Source organism: Garra rufa, chromosome 12 (genome assembly GCF_049309525.1).
Source record: "Garra rufa chromosome 12, GarRuf1.0, whole genome shotgun sequence".
NCBI classification, from domain to species: Eukaryota; Metazoa; Chordata; class Actinopteri; order Cypriniformes; family Cyprinidae; genus Garra; species Garra rufa.
The window spans coordinates 37,741,538-37,763,062 of record NC_133372.1 but is presented as its reverse complement, the minus strand read 5'-3'; the positions used below and the strand labels follow the sequence as shown (position 1 = coordinate 37,763,062).

The window sequence follows — 21,525 nt, the reverse complement described above, 5'->3', positions numbered from 1 at the left end:
ACTTTCCCTCACTGATAAGATCTGAAGCACTGAAAAAGTCTACATCTTTTAATCATGATTTTATTAGTGGCATGTGCTCTTAGCATTTATTCTAGCAAGTGGAGTTCTTGGCAAAAACGTAATAAAATGGTCAATTTTGTTACCGTCAAATTCTGTTTCCAAGGTAGAATAAAAATGCTGACAATGCGGTAACAGAATTAACAGTCCACCGGACAATTATGTCAGTTCTGTTACTTAAAGGTGCAACTCAGTTTTTAAACTATTTTCACACGCGCCAAAAAAAAAAAAAAAAATTTGTTGTTTAAAATTTCATAAACAGTCGGTGCCGATAGCCTTGTGGGCTGTGCGTCAACATACAGCGCTGTTGCGCTCCGGGCATCCAGTGTTCGAATCCCGACTCGAGGACCTTTCCCGATACCGCTCCCTATATCTCTCCTACTTCGCTTCCTGTCATACCTGATCTGTCCTATCATAATAAAGGCAAAAATGACAAAAAAAAAAAAAAAAAAAAATCTATGCATAGGTTAAATATTATCTCAGTTTCAAGTGTTGGAACATAAGGACTGTTTGTCTAATGAAACAAGAAGTTACGATTTATTGTTATTTCTACACATTGCCTAATTCGCGTAAAAAAAAAAAAGAAAAAAAAAGGAAGTTGTGCTTGGTGAGCACTGAATTATTAATTTTAAATGTTTTTAATAAGATACTGGAAAATTTCAGATTCCAAAATAAAATGCCAAATGTATCTCCAATAATAGAATCACTCTTTCACAAATCATGCAACATATTCCAAGCTTTCTGAATTCATATAATATAACATGATAACATGAGGAATAGACTGGTAATCTTTCCCTAGCTGCTGCAAATGATTTATTGAATCAAGTTGAACTTGAGAATCACATCAGTATAATTTGTTAATGAAACATTTTTCAGCTGAAAAAATTGACAGTTATGAATCATATTGAGCATTTGAGTGCTCCAGTCCTCATCCATTCTTCAGAATTTCTCCTTTCTCCTAGAAGAAAGTCATACAGTTTTGGAATGACATGAGGGTGAGTAAATGGTGACAGAATTGTCATGTCAGGGCGAAGTACCCCTTTAAATCAAGAATAAACTCATGGTCAGTACAGAAGCAATGCTATGACAACAGGATTGCCAAGACATTGCATCTTGTCTCATGGGAAAATGCATTAATAATAGTGTGAAATCCTCTGTATTTTTCTTCCTTACTTTCTTGAGAATAAAAAAGCTATAGCTTTAAAAGCTCTTCAGAGGCTGTTTCTTAAAATATTTCAAACACGATAAAATCCATTACCGTTTCAACACATGAGTGAAATCACATGTGTTACATTTTTGATCATTTTATATAATGCAGTGCCGTTTTATTTATTAATAAATACCTTGGGCCCACACACCTAGGTCTTTCATGTTTAAATGCATTTTACATCAAATATTCATTGGGTAGAGCTCAAATCATAAGCTTTGCAATATTAAAATATTCACATTATTTAAGGGAAAGGCAAGGTTTGACCAAAACCTACATATATTTCAACTCTCATTCTGCGTGTAACAAGATTTAGAGTACTCATTCACTCCTCGAATTTGAATGAGTTTGCGCACAAAGGCATTATTAATTAAAATATTCCTATTTAAACAGCGTAGCCTTGCTGTTGCATAATAACGACTTGGGCCAACCCTGCTGATCCGTAGCAGGAACATGATCACTAATGAGCTTATGGAAATCCAAAGTTCGGGGTAAAAAAGTGCTTTCAGGTCTTAATGAATATACCGGGAGCTGAATTATGATTTTGAAGTAAAAATGCACCGCCATATATCCCCCGCAATTGATAAACGAAATATCTGCTTGGCCGGTCTCTTTCCCCTGTGTGCGGTTAGCGGTGCTTGGAATATTGGCATAACAAAGAGCATTTATCAGCTTCGGCGTCTGAACGTAGCACCCGCCGACAAGAGCGAACCGTAAATACTGTAGTTTTTGTGATAACAGTGATAAGGCAGCGATAACGCAAAGCTTTCACTATGACAAAAGAGCGCTGTTAATGCATGACAAATTACAGATTCTGCTTCACCGTACTCTTGATTGTTATGAATTACTTAAGAGCTGTGACTTTTCTAAGCACCTATATTCATTTCCGCTGTCACAAGAGCAAATAAGCCAACAGTTTAGCTCTCTTTCAACAACTGCCATCTATCATTACGTTGTGTGTGGTGGTTGGAGTGGCTATGAATCAGGGGCAGTTTTGTGAGGCAGAGGAGCCTGGAGTGATCTGTGACACTGTGTCGGAGCCTTGCAGGCTGACTGTTAAGAGCAGGCGCTTAGCCCCTCCGGCGACTTGTGAACTGTCATTCCTCCTGATGGGCCAGCTGCCCTCTCTCTAGTGATAAAGTCAACGCTGATCTGCTGACTCGCAGTCGATCACCATTCAGCTCCGTATAGATTTGCAAACACACAGTTTTTTTTTTAACTACAAGAACATGCAGAGAAAAGGCTCCGGAGCTGTTCTCCAAAAATGCCTGACAAAACCGAAAACAATGTGCTTGTGTTTGCAAATGCGCATGTATTTATGCTGCCGTTGACATTTAGAGGGGCATTTTAGCACTGGGTGCCGTGCTGAGATCTAAACGTGTCTCAGTTTGGCAGAGCAAAAAGGCTTGTGTGCTTTTCTTGTGCTTTTATCTAGAATTTGCTCCATCTGGGCTCATTTAAGACTTTTTGTGGCACGTTTTGTTTTTATTAGGACTTCTACTAGCAGTACAAATGTTTAATCAAGTTAATTGCCTCTATGGTTTAAAATTTTCTTCATTTTGAGGATTAGAAAATTAATATATACATATTGCATTATTATCTGGGATCATTTATGATTTATGGCACGTTTTGTTTTAACTAGAACTCTTAATCAATTCAGATTTTTTTAATGAGTTAATTACATGTACAGTTTTAAATGCTTTTTTGTGGAAACCATGATTTGTTTTTGTTTTTTAGGATGAACAGAAAGTGAATTAAATTAAAATAGAAATCTGTTGTAAAATTAAAAATGAATTTGAGTTTGAGTTTGACAGATACTGTGCCAAATCATAATGGCCCAAAACACAGCTTTAAAGACCTTTTATGTTAGAATATTTTAAAAATCTACACTTTTTGCCTGGAAGACCTATGTCGTTTCATATCGCCATGTGACCACGATAATATTAAGACAGTTTTGCTATCATCTCTAATAGTTATAAACAATATGCAGAAATAAATGTTCACTACATTGAGCATTTGTCAAAATATAGAAGGTCAAGTTGAGTGCATTGCATTGTGGGATTCAGTACCCAGTGCAGTGTTTTGTATTGTGTATAATGCACTACTTCCATGCATTCCTGCTAAAATTGTATGTAGCAGAAGTATTAGTATGGAAGTATGGATGTAGCAGAAAATATGCTTGCTTCCTATTTGCTTATGCATAGTGTAAAGTGTAAATACATGTACAGTTTTAAATGTTCCTTCCAATAGGAAGCTTAGAAAATATTAATATATATCATTATTGTGCATTTGTTTTGTTTTATTGTGTTATTTTCTTTAATTAATTGCGCTAAATGAATATGTTAAATGAACAGACGTCTTACAATATAATGCAACTGTTGCACAGGCCTCTGTAGGCTCCATATTCCACATCTGTTTGTACAGAAAGAGAAAATCACAGCGGGTTGAATGGATGGAGGACCCACTGAGAGAGCATTGCAGCCACGTGAAGGTATATTACAGTCCAAAAGGGCTGTGACAAGAACACAATAAAACAATGATGAATTCAGCACACTGGTCAGTCTTTCCCTTTTTTGCTGGGGAAATGTCTTGAGGTGGCGTGACCTTCCATGAATGATAATAGCTGTTCTGTTCCGAAGTGTAGAAACCGGAGGAAATAGCTACTTGTGGAGGCACAGACTTAATTACCCATCCAGAGGTCGAGAAGGTGGAGGTGGCATGAAACAAATGTAAAGAAAATATGACTACAGGACTCTGGGGGGCAACCGAGCAACTGCAGTATTTCAGCAGAGGCATTCAGCTCTCTCGCATGATTTGTGGTAATGAGGGTGAGTGCCTGAAGAGTAAGAGAGGCAATGTCCAAAAAAAAAAGTTCATTAAATTTATAACCACTTCACGGTAATATGTATTTATATAACAGTCAGCTATAAAACTATATATATATATATATATATATACTGTACACTACAGTTCAAAGGTTTGAGTTAAAAACTGTGAATGATTTTTGGAAAAAAATGCACAAAAATAATTAACAGTAAAAACTGTAATATTGTGAAATATTATTACAATTTAAAATAAGGATTTTCAGTGCCACATGCTTCTTTAGAAATTGTTCTAATGTACTGATTTACTGCTCAATAATTTTTTTCTTATTATCAATTTAGAAAATGGTTGTGCTGCTTAATGTTTTTGTGGAAACCATGATTTTTTTTTTTCAGCATGAACAGAAATTATGTTTTATTAACAAAGTTCGGGAGGAGCACGTCAGATACTTAGCCTAATTAACACAGCTGGAACTCACTCAAGTCAGTCTACATCATGCATAAATACAGCTGACTTACCTCTACCCATTCGATGGATTATCAGCATCCCTCCACCACCCCATCTCCTCACTCCGAGTTCCTTCTACACATATACATGAGGGGGGGGGTGGTACTCTAGGTTCGGGCCATTCCCGAGCTCGGAGCCCTTCCCTGGACAGCACGCCAAACACGCTTTACATACTCCAGCTAATTATATGTAAGTGGGAACTCTTGAAAGTTAATTTATTTAAAATAGAAATCTGTTGTAAAATTAAAAATGACTTTCCTGTCATTTTTGATCAATTATTGCTTCCATTCTGAACAAAAAGTAATATATAGTTACTAGGGATGTAACAATATCAAAATCTCACGATTCATTAATATCATGATATGAAGTCCATAAAATTGTAATTGTCTTTTTTTTAATATTGCAATAAACATCTTTTATTTTACAATATGATATTTATTGCAATATAAAAAAATGAAGACTTCAATTCAAATTTTGTACATTTTCAAGTTAAATTCTTCTATCTAATGCACTTTAAGAGTTAAATTATTTGACTTACACCAGAACTTTAAAGGTGACTCAACCCTCTTTTTAGTTGTGATATATTGTCTCAGTCTAAATTACATTCAAACTGGTGTTTAGAAGCCAATAAAATTGGAATATAATAATACAAATAATACAAATTTTATATTATTGTTATTTTTATGACGGTAATAGCCATATGTGACCGTTGGCCACAAAATCAGTCATAAGGGTCCTTTTTTTGAAATTGAGATTTGAGAAAATCACCTTATAAATTTGTATAAATGAAGTTCTTAGCAATGTATATTACTAATCAAAAAATATTTTTTTTTGATATATTTAAGGTAGAAAATGTACAAAATATCTTAATGGAACATGATCATGATTTACTTAATATCCTAATGATTTTTGGCATAAAAGAAAAATCTATAATTTTGACCCATACTATGTATTTTTGGCTATTGCTACAAGTAAACCTGTGCTACTTATGACTGGTTTTGTGGCCCAGGGTCACATATATTGTTTAACAATTGCACTGTAAAATAAAAGAAAATTAATATTTCATAAGTATATTATTTTTGCTTTACACTACAGCTGGGAAATTACAATACATCTTTCCTAATTTCTACACAAGGATATGTTTGGAATTTGGACTGCAGTAATGTAACCCATTTAAACTAGTAGCTGTCAGCAATTCATACTGCACTTATTTTGACTATTATTTTGACTGAAGCAGCAGTAGAGTTTTTATTTTGAAGGAAAACTTCAGCTTTAGTAATATGCAATAAACAAGTTCACTGCATTCACTGTAAACAGAGCCGTTCTGAGGCGTGGAAAACATCCGATCATGAGCTGATCGGCTGAATGATGTGTGCACTTCGCTTTGAAACATGCAGCGAAAACTGTCTGATGAACTGATGAAGAGATTTAGCCATATTGTGCTTTCGATTTTTAGTTAGTTTGACAGATACTGTGCCAAAGCATAATGGCCCAAAGCACAACTTTAAAGACCTTTTATGTTAGAATATTTTAAAAATCTACACTTTTTGCCAGAAAGACCTATATCATTTCATATCGCCATGTGACCACGATAATATCGCAGTACCACAATATTGATAATATGGTTACATCTCTAATAGTTACATATAAACAATATGCAGCAATAAATGTTCATTTTTTATGTACATTGTTGTGACTTCATATTGCATTTTAATTTGCCTTTTGAGTATTTGTCAAGATGCATTATATTAAGACAATCTTATCTCATTTTGAGTATTTCATTTTATATGACACATGGAATATAGTGTGTCACTATATGCTATTTCCGTGCATTTTTGCTGAAATTATATGTGGCAGAAGTATTAATATGGAAGTATAGATGTAGCAAAAAAAAAAAAAAGATTGCTTCCTTTTGCTTAGGCATAGTATGTTAAAGTTTCCACTATAATTGGTTAAACCAAACTCGTGATCGTGGGATATTAATTTCATTAGATTCGGCCGTTTATGGTTTTTAAATAGCAGCGGTGACATGCTATTACACCAACATTAAGTAATTTCCGAGGGAAGATTTGACCCAGCAACAAATAGATCAGCAACAATCATGCTATTAATGCATCATCTAGAGTGCTTCAATTTGCAGTCAAATAGATAAGTAAGAATGTATGGTTTAGGCAGGCTGAGATGGCCCCCAAAGCTAATCACCATAATTAAGCAGGTGGTATTTTCTCTTGCCAATATTTCACCGACATCAGCCACTGAGAGCTCTAGAGCATCGAGGCAACTCTGAATAATTGATGCCGCTTGTGAGCATTTATAATTTACGCCTTTATTCATCTGAGAAAGATACTGTAGCATGGCGGTGTTGTTGAGGAATTCTCTAACATTGGGTTTATCCCGCACATCTTGTTAATGGCAGCTGTTATTGCCTCCACGGCCACCCTATTTATCGAAGGGCTGTAGCGACATCTCGCACCGCAGTAATAGCAGAATGCCGATTCAGATGAGCTATATGAAGTCGTATTCCTTTGAGTGTCTTTCATTGGAGCTGAGTTCACAGTCAACTTATTGTTTTCCGTCATGTGTCATGCTTTTAATGAAACTAAATGAGATTTTTCTTTAAATGAAAACGGGGGAAACAAACGAGCAGCTAACAAGTGTTTCTGTAATCCATTGTTAGGCTATCTGTCGATTCTTTAGGGTGCTATCATGTTGGCTGTTCCACCAGGATCTTATTAATTTATTCGGTGCAGCCGACTGTAAAACCATCACTCATAGATGGTCTCTAAACTCTGTGTGGATGATTTGACATTTCTCACTGACAGTGCTGATTAACACATACTCGTTGTTGAACAAGTGTCTAATTTCTTGATTAATGTTCTTTAAACAGAGAGGGGAAAAGAGTACGAAAGAGGTTGTTTTTGGAAAATTTCCAGCATAAGTGGTTTTAATGGTGTAAAAACAGCACAAAGGTGCAACTCAAGACAGCTTTTCTACAATATGAGGGCCTAATTTGTTTATTTCCCTCCTAATGTAAACCAAACAACATAAGCAAACATCCTTAGAATACTATAAATATATGCATTTAACTATTACTCTATTATATTTATTCTCGCAAGCAGGAATTTATTTGTGTAAGTGTTTTTCTTTTTTAAACCTTTATAAGAGTATCAGTTTTAATAAGTTAGATACTTGAGTTTAACCAGTTTCCTCAATCAATCACAATGCTAGACTATTACCAGTCAAATGTTTTCAACATCAGCAAAAGCAATCTTTACACTGCAAGGATGGAATTCAACATGCATCTGACATTGCATTTGTTTATTTACACAGACTGTTTAATGCTGCTCATGTACATATGTTTACATAAAAATTGCACAATAACTTATTTATTAAAAAACAGGAACTTATTAGAGGATGAGGCTGCATTATCATGATTGTTGCTTTTGATATTGTAATAATGACTATTAATGTCTATTAATAGAACATTTTATAGGACATTTTTATATTTCATCTGGCTACAAATGAAACTAAGAACTGTCTTATCTCAATTTGTTTATTGCTTTTAATGTATTAGAAAATCAAGACTTCAATTGATTATTTTTCTTATTGGTTGAACACAACAATTGCTCAAACTGGGAATGAATTAAGAAATCTGATGCAAGAAGAGAAAATCTACTGTAAATATAACCGCAAATAACAGCTTTAATTTATTTCACATTTTACTTTAGTTATGACCAGTATTATTGGGTCAGGGGCATTTTTTTTGCCCCTCATTGTGAATTTAGCGACATTTTTTAAAAGAAATTTTTGTTCATTTGGGGACAATTTTGGAACCATTTTTCCCCCAAACCTCGGTTAATTTCAGCACCTGCTCCCAAATAACAGGTACTTCTGAAATCAGCAAATGGCTCTCTTGTGTTTTATCGGTCTTGCGAAAACAAACAAACAAACAAACAAACAAACAAAAAACAAACTGATGTCTGGAGTCGATTCTTTTTAGGCATTCTCCACAGTGACAAAATAAAAGTATCAAAATAAATCTGATGCAACGAGAGAAAATACTGTAAATCTAACCACAATTGACGCTTTTCAGTTACTTCTCATTTCACTTTAATTATGACAGACATTATAGATCTAGCGTAATTTGGCAGTGGCATTTTTTTGGCCCTTATCTTGAATTTGGGGGAAATTTTTCCTCATTTTGCTGCCATTTTTGCCCCTTGAATTTCCGACCCTGCTGCCGAATAACAGATACTTCTTAGATACTTCCGAAATCTGCAAACGGCTCTCCTGTCTTCAATCGGTCTTCCACAAAAAAAACCCAAAACAAGCCGATGTTTGGAGTTGATTCCTTTTAGGCATTCTCCACTGTGACAAAATAAAACAATAAAAATAAATCTGATGCAACAAGACAAAATCTACTGTAAATCTAACCACAATCGACACTTTTCAGTTACTTCTCATTTCACTTTAATTATGACAGCCATAATAGATCTAGCATAATTGGGCAGTGGCATTTTTGGCCCTTATCTTGAATTTGGGGGGCATTTTTGTTTATTTTGCTGTAATTTTTGCCCCTTTAATTTTTTGACCCTGCTGCTGAATAACAGATACTTCTGAAATCTGCAAACGGCTCTCCTCTCTGTAATCGGTCTTGCACAAAAAAACAAAAAACAAAAAAAAAAAACAAGCTGATGTCTGGAGTCAATCCCTTTTAGGCATTCTCCACTGTGACAAAATAAAAGAATGAAAAGAAATCTGATGCAACGAGAGAGAATCTACTGTAAATCTAACCACAATCGACACTTTTCACCACAATCTGCAAACAGCTCTCCTGTCTTTAATCGGTCTTGCACAACCCCCCCCCCCCCCCCCCCCCCCCCAAAAAAACAAGCTGATATCTGGAGTCGATTCTTTTTAGATTGCTTGGTTTCGGCTCCCCTGCTGCGCTTATATCCGAAACTTCTTTGAGCCTTTCCTTCGCTAAGCTAGTCTCATGCTGTCAACCTTAACAAGTGACATGTTGATCTGCTTGAAGGAGATAATGAACTGACAAAGCCTTACTGTACCTTCTCCAACTAGAAGCCCTTCCTAACTCATACATTTTACCTCTGATCAGTAGTTTGACCTTTTCCAAATGATATTCCCAATTTCCAATTCATCACTGCGTCCGCCTGAATTACCCAGCGCAGTGCTACCTGAGAGCCTCATTACTGTAGAAATATATAGAAGGATCCGCTCAGTCAAGCATTGGGAGTTCAGTCTGAAAATGAATCCCATCATAATTTGATTGACCAAAGAAATGCCATAAGGAAGCGCTGTGGTGACAGTCTTCCCGGGAGAGCAGAGATGCTAAAGGAGATAAGCATGACTAGATGCCATTTTCCAGTGCGCGAAGGAGCACTAAATCTACAAAGGTCAGGCCTGAGTGATGGAGATATTAAATAGAGATCTGAGGCATGCTGGGAAATATTATTCATGGTGAGTCAGTGTCTTCAGCTATAAAGCAAGATCTGCTTATTAATGAACAGACTTTTTATTTGACGTATATGTGATGAACGTTGAATTTCAAAGGTGTGCCACTTCATGATTAATTAACCGCCTTTTATTTCCTACACACGCTTCTTGTTTTATATAGAGCTTTTGAGTTTGTGTGGAGGATGTTGGAGGATGCTTTTCACAGAAGTATCAGGTGAATTTGGTTTCAAGGTCAGTGGTTCTCAACTGGTGAGTCAAGTATGTTCTGATAAGGTCACAACAAAGCTAAACGTAAGTGATTAAATGCAACAAACCATATAATCGTGCATTTAGGAGAGGGAAGAGAGCAGAATAGTCTTCCCGTAGATTTGGTTGTTGATGTCAAAGGCTGTTTATCCAGCCTCATCTCAAAAGAATGTAGGTATTTTTTTACGTATAAAGCTTTTGTTTACATGTTTGTATGTTTGGATACATGCTGAAATGTACAGTATGTCCATACTGAGCATATAAAACAACAAGTACAAAAACCATTACATCTATGGAATGTCTCCATAAAAAATGGAAACCTGTGTGTGTGTGGACTGTGGATCAAAGACGAAAAGCATTTTTTAAGACTTTTATTGTGCGTTAGAAAGTGACCTGTTTGAGTAAGAACTATCATACATTTTTAGGATGATTTACAGAAAAAGTCATTCTGTGCAACAAAAGTTCATATACCAAAAAATGTCAGTCTTATTTAGAGTAAGAAGTATAAAATGTAAATAAATAAATATATCCATTATATAAAATATGAATGATATAATTACTTTTTTGTTTTATATATTTTAAGTACAGGTCAAAATATGTATTTTTTCTTTCATTTTTACATGAATATGTTATTTTGAATGACAGACATGGAACATTATTTCACCCATATTTTGCCATTTTATTTTTGCAAATGTTATTAGGAACATTAAATTAGATTCTCAATCACTATGAATTTTTAAATGTAAAAAATTTATTTGATGCAGACGCCAAAATGGATCGTTTCATCTTTGACCCAATAATAATAATTATTTAAAAAATTAAAATAATAAATTTTCAATTACTTTTTCATCACCAATAACTATTATAAACACATTAACACATTTTTTATTATTATTATTTTAGAGAAACCATTTGCCAGTTAACGTCCACCAAATTTTAAGCAAACCAGTTAAGAACCAAATTTGCAGACAAAGCAATCCATTTGTGAATGGAAGTCACTACAGAGACATGCCATTGATGGCAGAACAGATTGTCACACTGTCAGACGTGAGGGAAGCTCGGCCAATACACCAGCAGATTTCTCAATTATCTCACGGCCTTGAAAAAGGCAGGATTGAGTTTCTAAATGCCTCTGTTAGCACCAGAGCTGCTTCAGTTTTGTGAATGGGCTTGTCTAGGCATGCGGTATGGCTAAAGAGCCATTGATTCTGCATCATCAAAAAGCAATTACAACATTTGGGATCCAGTGATTTAAGAAATAAGCTGTAGCTCGATGCCCTAAAACACCTCACAACACTGGCGCTAATGTCAGTGACAAGATACGGCCTCTATATTTAGAGCGACGCTCCTCCTCTCTAATTATTCGGGCAAATATTCGCTGAAAATTGAGCCAGGCTTATGAAATTATTTCAATGGCTGACTGTTACACCATTTGCCTGGCTAGAGTATGTTCCAATCTGTTTTGTTCAATAATTACGCAGCGTTTTTTGTCATTCTGTTCTCACAGCTCAGCCATTTGCTGCCCTGCTCAGCTTGACAGTAACAGATGTGAAAATTGCATTGACTATCAGTGTAAACAACAGCTGATACCAGTTGAGAAGCCGTTAGATATGGAAGAAGGATATTTGTTTCAAATTAGTTTGTCCACAAACCTCTTCTGCGTCGCCCGATGCCACCGGCACCAGATAAAAATAGCGTATTTCTTGCGTTTCGCTCATTCGTTGACAGATGAAACCCAAGTATTTACAGTAGATGCCGTAATTGCATTCGCTTCATCTAACGATAGCAAACAATGCAATAAACTAATTGCTTTTGGCATACTTGATCTAAAGGACTACAACAAATGCACATTGCATATGGCTATTTATTAGACAAACTCTAGTTCTGACCTTTGCATATACCAGTCAAACATAATTATGCAAACGTGTACGCTTACGCACATGGCTCGGAGCAATGCATAGGGATAGTCACATTAATTTCATACAAAGCTGCCGCCTATGATTAGGTGCCCTTCACCTAGACCGTCTGTTTAATAAATCTTATTTTAAATTACTTCCGACATGCACATGTTAGGAGAAGCAACAGCTGTAACCTTTGGTTCTCTTTTCAAGAGCTCCTCAGAGGTTTGAACACAAAGAAAAGAGATTCATCACAGTCCTCTTTCTGTCCCTCGTTTCAGCATAGAATATTAAATAAATCTTTGTTAGAGAAATCAGCAGGGTGACTTGAACCATTTCACTGACATTTACAAATAATTCAGCGATGCCAAGGTTTGCTGTAAGGGTCAGATGTAGCATATAAACAAGATTTTCTTCAATCCCGACAAATGGTTTCTTTAACTTTAATGTAGAAATAATTTTACAGCTGTTGGTTTAGGTACAGAAAATAAAACCTTTGAACATTTCTTTGTGTCATCCACAGTACTGTCAGTCAGAATGCCTCAGTAATATTTTGAGTCTTCATTACTTGGTGTGCACACGTCCATCCGCACTTGTCACATTCAATGCCATGTGAGTTAGCTTCTTCTCTGCTGAGTAATGCATTAAGTTATTGGCCCTGACAGAGTTTGTATACATGTATTTTAGCATATCCCTGGCTGAAAACATCAACATGTGCTGCAAATATATCAGTGTAACAGATCTTTGTTTTCATGATGTAAATGCTTGCTTCTTCTTACTAGTAGTTTGCTTTATTCTTAGATTAAGCCTTCAATAGTTTGTGCATTATTTTTTAAAAATATTAACTTTTTTATTTATTTGGATATTTATTTGAATACTTGAAACTGTTGTTAGATACCTGCAAAAAAATTAAAAAGCACTCTTTTCTATTTCATCAGTTTTTTTACATTGAATTTGCTACTGCAATAAAGAAAAATCAAATTTTAATTTTGAGTTTACCTTTTTAAATATAAAGCTGTGATCAGTAGTATATGCGACCCTGGACCACAAAACCTGTCATGAGTAGCACAAGTGTATTTGTAGCAATAGCCAACGATATTAGTATGGGTCAAAATTATCGATTTTTCTTTTATGCCAAATCATTTTAGGATATTAAGTAAATATATCAAAACTTAATTCTTGATTAGTGATATGCATTGCTAAGAACTTAATTTGGACAACTTTATCTGTGATTTTCTCAATATTTTGATTGTATTGCACCCTCAGATTCCAGATTTTCAAATAGTTGTATCTCAGCCACATATTCTCCTATCCTAATAAACCATACATTAATGCTTTCAGATGATGTATAAATCATAGTTTCAAAAAATTGACCCTTAAAATTGGTTTTGTGGTCCAGGGTTGTATATTTGTTTTTGCTGAGATACCAAGAATCGTAAAATTCTGCTGGTATTTGTGACTGTTGAGTTATTTTTTTGGTGTTTTGGTCTACAGCCATTTGTTACTTGCACCGATGTGTGTGGCCCGTTCCAAAGTCATGCACCGTCTGCAGACATGCAGGTGTGGGTATTTCCCATCCAGTGCAATTTTCACTCAAGATAAATCACAAGACTGTGAAAAAGGAACAGATTCATATGTTCAGCGAAATTGGAGAATAAAGAAAACATTATTTTTAAACTAAATCATTTGTACCAAAGTTTTAAAACTTACATTTACACTTGTAATTTTGGCAGATGTGTTTATCCAGTTCTTTCTTTCCCTGGGAATCAAACCCATGACCTTGGGGTTGCTAGCGCCATGCTCCACTGTTTAAACTACAGGAAGGCCATAAAAAACATCCTTCTAGCTAGTTAAAAGAACATTTGGTTGTCATTTTTAGAGATTACATTTGCTTTTCTGTAACACTGTGTAGGCAGTGCTTATTGAGATGTCTTGCCAAACCAAACTGAAACTGTCATGCGGTGCTCTATTTAAAAAGTATCCCAGATGTAAATAGCATTTAAGCATTTTAAAGAAGGACATCACATGGGCAATGCCACAAATTTGCTTTTTGATTGCAGTGTCAAATCTTATATATTCGTTAGTTTTATTTAATAACTTAACATTTTAAATCTCTAAAACTTACTAGGTTTAAATCCTAGATTCTCCATGTGATTTTTGGATCCCAATTTAAAGGTTTTGGTGGTCAAAATTAGAATACTAGTATTTTCACCAGCTAAAAAATGTTTTAAAGTCAGTTATTTCTGTCTTTTTCTGTAGTGTGTCAGTAGGAAATATCAGTTTACAATTCCAAACATTCATTTTGCCATTAATTGTTATTTGTTTGCACAAGGAGTCTGATAACAGCCAGTTTTCCGCACTGAGATCTGATCTCATCAGCATTCAGTCTGTCTGGAATTACATGAAGAAACAGAACAAACTGAGACAGACTAAATCTAGAAGAACTGTGGCAACGTCTTCAAGATGCTTCCAGAAAACTACCTGTAAAAGCTACAGTACTGTTAAATGTAGGCACTTGTGTAAAAACCCTGTAAAATGAGGATGCTTTCATAATAATGTCATAAATAGATTTTCTTTATCAATTAACTTCTATTAACTAAATTAAAACAACATTTGATGTGACCATCCTTTGAGTTTATAGCAGCTTTTGGCATTGTTTTTCAGGTAGCTTTGTCGCTGTTTAATCTATCTTAGTTTATTCTGTTTCTTCATGTCATCCCAGACAGACTGTATGATGAGATTAGTTCCCTCTGCGGAGCACTGGCTGTTGTCAGACTCCTTGTGCAAACAAAACTCTCTACAATCTACGATTAATGGCAAAATGAATGTTTGGAAATGTAAACTGATACTTCCTACTGAAACACTACAGCAAAAGATAGAAATAACTTACTTAAACCCATTTTCTAGCTGGTGAAAATAATACTGTTCTAATAATTTTGGCCACCACTCTATGTTATATCTGGTAAATATTTAACCACTCTGCAGATTGATCAAGCATCGCTGTTGGCTTCTATCAGTTGCTTATGAAGTTGAACCAATAAACTAAATATGCAACAGACTGCAGCTATCATGCTCACACCCTGTATGCCAGCATTGCGTGACCTGCCAGGCATTAAGAGCTGCTTTACACACATTCATTCAGCCTGTCACTATTCCTCTGACCTGCAAAATTCTTGTATGAAAAACAAGACTGCTAGCTACCAAGAGGCATTACTGTGCATGTTGGCCTATATATAGCTCTACATTAAGATGCAATATTTACATTCAAGTATTTTATTTTAATATTTACATTTCTATTCATGAATAAGATTTAATGCATGGGTTGATTTGCATTTGAAACTGACATAATGCTTATTTAAGTTAAATCTAAGGCAAATTCTGGCAGTTATGCACAATATTCAACATTGTGTAATTATTATATCAACACAAAATTCCTAGTTATACTTCAAAACAACTGTATTTTAGATATTTGCAATAAATGTTTCAAGCCAATATCAAGGTGAATGATGATCGACCTGCAGTCTCTTTGGATCTTGAAAGAACCTTTCATTTGTTTATTGTTTTGGCTGATATTTTGTTGTCATCTACGCAGATGAATTTATGATCCCTTTTAATGGAGCCATACCGCTGGTATTATGTCTGCAGAGAGTGGGCTTAAAAGCCAGAGTATGTTCACAATAGCCAAGTTAATAAACTTGTATAAATTACATTCTTGGTGGTGCAAGCCATCCATTATGTTATGTCTGACATTAGCTTAATGTATTCCGAGCATCACCAGCGATCCATTTTATAGTGATTGCTTAAGTTTCACATCACGCCTGATTTGTGTGTCTGTTGTTCGGTGTAGCCTGTGTATGAATTCTCAACACGATTCCATCAGGGAGACCCTTAAGGGGTTAGTTTACCCTTTTTCTGTCATAATTTACTCACTCTCATGTCCTCATTTGTTTTCTCAGAACTCAGAAGATGACATTTTGAAGGACGTAAGTCTATTGGGTTGTTCTGAATTATTCAAAAACACTGTAAAAGTGTCATAAAAGTAGCCCATATGAATTGTGTGTTGTAAGCTTTCTAAAGCTATACTTTGTGACAAACACACTGAAACTGAAGCTGATAATCTGATATTCTTCCACTTCAGTTGACCACTGTAACCGGCTCATTGAGTCAAATGAAATGAGATCAAGAATCAGAATCATTCAGAACAGTTTTGTGAAGTGAATCAAATGATTCATTGAAAAGATCCAACTACGAAATAATGATTCATTCACAAGTCAGACGTCTCTCATAAACTCTTGTGAACATGCCAAAGAGAGCTAAAGATGTCAAAGCCAATATATTCTTCAGAATAATTCACTTTTTGAGTTCCACCAAAAAACAGAACATGGAGAGACATGAGGGTGAATAAATACTGCAGAAATTTTCACTTGAAGTGAGCTTTTCTTTTAAGAGACTCTCAACTCATTGGGGTTCCTGTAAACTAGTCTGTGAAAGTGTGGTAGTTGTTGACCAGCTTGTTGTTGCTTTTCACACACATCTTATTTCTGAACGGACTGCGCTCATCCCTGTGGTCTTGAGTGTACCACCTGTGGCTGTGTAAGAGAGAGCTTGGTAGGGGATGTAGTCTGGGATGATGGAGCATGTTATAATCTGTCAGAGGTGAGCTCAGAAGCAGCAGGGGTTTTTGGGAATTGTGTACCTCAATGCCTGAGTGGGATTTATGTTCTGTCTCCTCCTACAGATTCCCCAGGTGAGTTATGCCTCCACGGCTCCTGAACTGAGCGACAACACCCGTTATGACTTCTTCTCCCGCGTGGTACCACCGGACACCTATCAGGCGCAGGCTATGGTGGATATAGTCAGGGCCATGCGCTGGAATTACGTCTCCACGGTGGCGTCGGAGGGGAATTACGGAGAGAGCGGCGTGGATGCATTCATCCAAAAAACTCGGGAAGAGGGTAAGAGTGTGTTTGCATTCAGTTGGGGAATATTTTTGAAATTTGAGACTCTCATTTAGACTAAATTTCATCTTGCAGCATAGTCTGGTCTTCATTGTGTCTTATTATGGCCAAGAACTGCCCACTCAGACAGGAAGAGACCGTCTGACTGGAAAAAAGCGACCAACCACAGTATTTGCATTTTTGCACTGGTATTCCCTTGTGAAGAAGTGTGCATAATTGTATTGAATGTGCAGTTGTAGTGTACTTCAATTCGCAAAAGTATATATATATTTTCAAAACAGTACAGATAATATTAATGAAATACAAAGACACTGAAATGCACATAAAAAGAGTACACTTTCTTAACACACTAAAGTGCACATTTTAAAAAGTCAGATTAGAAGTTTAATTGCATGATACAAACTTGTAATTCTGACTTTTTTTCTCTCAGAATTGTGAGATATAAACTTGCAATTGCGAGTAATGAAGTCAGAATTGTGATATATTAACAGGCCGTTTTTTTGCGATCGCAATTGCGATTTACAAAATCAGAATTGGGAGAGATAAAGTCAGAATTGCAGGATATAATATTGCTAGTTTAGACTTTATAACTCACAATAAGAAGTTCATATCTCACAGTTGCACAAAAAAAAGTTAGAATTGTGAGATAAAGAGTCGTAATTACCTTTTTTATGTGTATTCAGTGGCGGAAATGGGCTTTCATAGGTTTTGCTTAAAAGTACATTTTAAATAATTGTTTTAACAATATTTTGTTATGTTTTAATTTTTTTTTTCAATATTTAAGTTTAAATATTTTAAATGTACTAAAATGCAATTTCATTACAATTGTGTGCTGTTTACCGCATAATGTTTACCATAAATGCTTGTCAGTATATTCTGCAGTTTAAACATAGTAATAAATAGATATTAGAAATTATTTTGAAACAAAAAAGCACATTAAAGCTGATTGCATTTGCATAAACTATGAAACTATAATACATTTTCATTTAATTACTATTAACATGAAATTATGTGTCCAAAAACGTCACATTCAGTTTTTTTTTTCTGTAGCCTAATAAGTAGCCTACTTAATTTTTTTTTTAAACAATGGTTTCCTTCAGCAATTGCGTATCTAGTAGTTTTTGTTTTCCTTCTCCACAGTTTTCTGCAATTAACTTAAGCTCAAACTTAATATACAGTCCCTATCTGATTTTGTGTACTGATTTGCAATAGGCTTCTTTCCGGCATCTGTTTATGTGTCTGTATTGCATACTGCTATTGATCTCTCTTCCTTTCTCTCTATCAAATTTTATCTTATGACATTTTACCCTCAAACCTTAACACTATTCTGTTGCCTTGAAAGCATTGATATTTGTTTCTGCAAATGCAGATCTAGTTGTTTTGTGAAATGAATCCCATACTTTAAGCTTATCAAAAGCAGCAATATTTTCCAAAGCCTTTCCTTCCCAACTGCATTTCCTTCCTGAGAAATGAAACTTCAAGTGCACTCCAGGGGGAAAGCGGTCTTGCGATTTGTGTGAGGAATACTGAGTTCAACAATTGATTTCCTTCTAAATTTCTTCCCGAGTTTCCAAGTCTGTTACTGTCACTAGTGCTTCAGGTTAAGCTTAGCTGACAGGCTGGAACCAACATGTTGCCCCTGGGCGGAGGGTCCCAGGTTTTTTGGTACTGGGAAATATCTACAGAACTTTTTGCATTGCACGTACAGAAAAACAGATTTTAATGCACTCAGTCTAAATTGTTATAAATTTAGATGCTACATTTAATATTTAATATAAAATTTGTCATTCATCCCATTATACAGTTATTTGGATCTTAAGACGTTTTCATAACATTCAAATATTGGCAGAAGCAAACAGATGGAAGCTAAAATGTTTCTAGTCAAGTTCTATGAATAGTCTTTGTGAGAATACTCAAATTGCCTAGAGGAAGTTCTGGGGGAGATGGAGTCACACTCCTTTCTTTTCTCCAGGGTAACAGTGTCCTCCTCACGTTTCCATGGTTTCTCCTATGCATTGAGGCTATCAGCATCTGTTCCTCTCTTATATTCTATCCTGAGATCTGGCCCTTCCTCATGAATGGAGAATTGGGGTGCTTTCACACTCTTCTCCAAAAGTTCAAGTTTGTTTGCTTGGTGTGAAAGCAAACTCTTGAGAGTACATCTGAGGTGTGGTTCTTGTGAACTCACAGTTCAGAGTTGGAATAAACTGCGGAAGTGAACTGCTGTTGTTGACGTATAATTGCCACCTTTGCATGCTTCCAGTCACACTTACTGAAAATTACTTTCAGACTCCGTTGTAGAACAATTCCACTTCCCTTCTTCTAACGCAAGCAGCGGGGCTCAAAATACACCCTGGCTTAAAAACATGTAGCCAAATATATTTTGCACAACTGTAGATGGCCAGTGCATAATGGATTATCTCATTAATGCATGTGTTAGTTAAATAACGTGATCCAGAAAATCTTTGTTCTTAGAGCTGCTCTGGTGCTTGAGAATGGAGAGCAAGTGTTATGTGAATGTATCAAATTGCGTTCGCCAATAGAAAAGACAGTCAATTTGGAAGAGAAGGGACATTTAAAAACCATGAAATGAAAAATGGGCTTGCATTTATAGAAAGTCAAATTAATAAGAAACTGCTCTGTTTGGAATGTAATTGTGGAAGTCATATTCGTCAAAAGAAGAGCTAAGAAAAGTAGTCAGAAGTTCATTTTCTAAAGGTCATATTTACTTTTGCTCATAGAAATGTCATATATAATTCATACCATGACTTGCAGATATTTTGTTATTTATAAATTGTACATATTCAAAAATTTCCCCCATCTCAGCTTAAAGTGCAGACACAGCTATAAAATATATGGAGTAGACACTGAGTGGATCAGGTCTGTTTGTTGAGTAGTCATTTATTGAGAGTTAAGATGCATAGTCGATACTGAATGCATGATATTTTTTAATTTTTTCAGACATATCCGTATTTTTTAAATTATTATTACTATTGTAGTTACATTTGGTGCTGCTAAAATGCAGTTTTATGGATTTTAGCAGTTTTATGGATTTTAGCAGTTTTATGGATTATAATGTTATTTCTAATCATAATTTTAAGTATATTAATTTCTAATCATAATTTAAGAGTGTCTTGGTTGGCTGTGGTTGGGGAAAAAAAAAAACATTGCAAAACAGTTATATAAGACAACATCTTTTAAGGGATAGTTCACCCAAAAAACTAAATTCTGCCATTAATTACTCACCCTAGTGTTGTTCCAAACCTGTTATACTTTGGTTCATCTTCAGAAGGCAAATTAGGATTTGTTTGATGTGTTTTAATGTGAAGAAATTGTTGAATTTTTTTTGTTTTGTTTTCTTTGTGAACAAAAAGTATTATTGTAACTTCATAACATTACGGTTGAACCACTGATGTCACATGGACTATTTTAACAATGTCCTTACTACCTTTCTGGACCTTGGACCAGTTGATGTCTATGAAGGGTTAGAAAGCTCCTGGATTTAAAAAAAAAATCTTAATTTGTGTTCTCAAGATGAATAAAGGTCTTATGGGTTTAAAACGACATGAGGGCGAGTAATTAATGACAGATTTTTCATTTTTGAGTGGACTATTCCTTTGAGACCAAGCAGAATTCTCTGTCTACTGGCTGCATCAGCAGTCAATCAAATTAATGCCCAATTGGTAAATGGGAATCCTTCTATGGGTAGCACTCCTTGGGGAAACTTTATCAGCTTATTAATATTCATGATCATTCCCAGGGTACTGACTACTCAGATTTTGAGATTGTGACAAATCTAGCTGCAATATGCTGGTATAGACAGTACTTCAGAATTCAGCTAGACAAATGCTAATAGCGCCTTCAAAATGTATTGTAACTCATTGCTGGTGGTTGGACATGGACAGAAGGAATGGTGACAGTTATGTGCATTTATTCATGCTTTATGTTTTTATTCATACACCATATAAAAGCCCCCATTATGTAACTTTGGATATCTAGACCACTCCCACAGCTGTATTTAGAGGATGCTGGACGGATGGCGTGAGACTTGAGGGCCGTGATATGAATAACCATGAGCGTCACTGCAGTGCCATGCCGTCTCCTTATAGCTTCATGGGAGTGTTTGCACATCTGTCCAGGGCGTAGAGAAAGAGCAAGTGCCAAGACGAAAGAAAAGGGACAACGGGGAACGAGAAAGAAAGGCAGAAACAAACAAACAAAGATAATTAATAGCTTAAGTCTTGGCTGCGCGGGTCGATAGAATGTTTCCCATGGTGCCTTGCTCACATATATCTCCATTCTGTCTCTGGACTGCAGTAATACAGTAGTTGAGTAGAATGTCTAACTGAAT

The 21,525-nt window shown here is 35.5% G+C and overlaps 1 protein-coding gene across 2 annotated transcripts in view; it reads left to right on the top strand.

Annotated features, from left to right (window-relative positions):
• The window catches only part of grm4 (glutamate receptor, metabotropic 4), a 204,362-nt gene that overhangs the window by 89,883 nt on the left and 92,954 nt on the right, over window positions 1–21,525 (top strand). For both annotated transcript variants that reach the window (XM_073851720.1, XM_073851719.1), the window contains exon 3: window positions 16,955–17,171. In XM_073851720.1, the coding sequence (XP_073707821.1) occupies window positions 16,955–17,171 (217 nt within the window). The remainder of the gene's footprint in view (window positions 1–16,954; window positions 17,172–21,525) is intronic.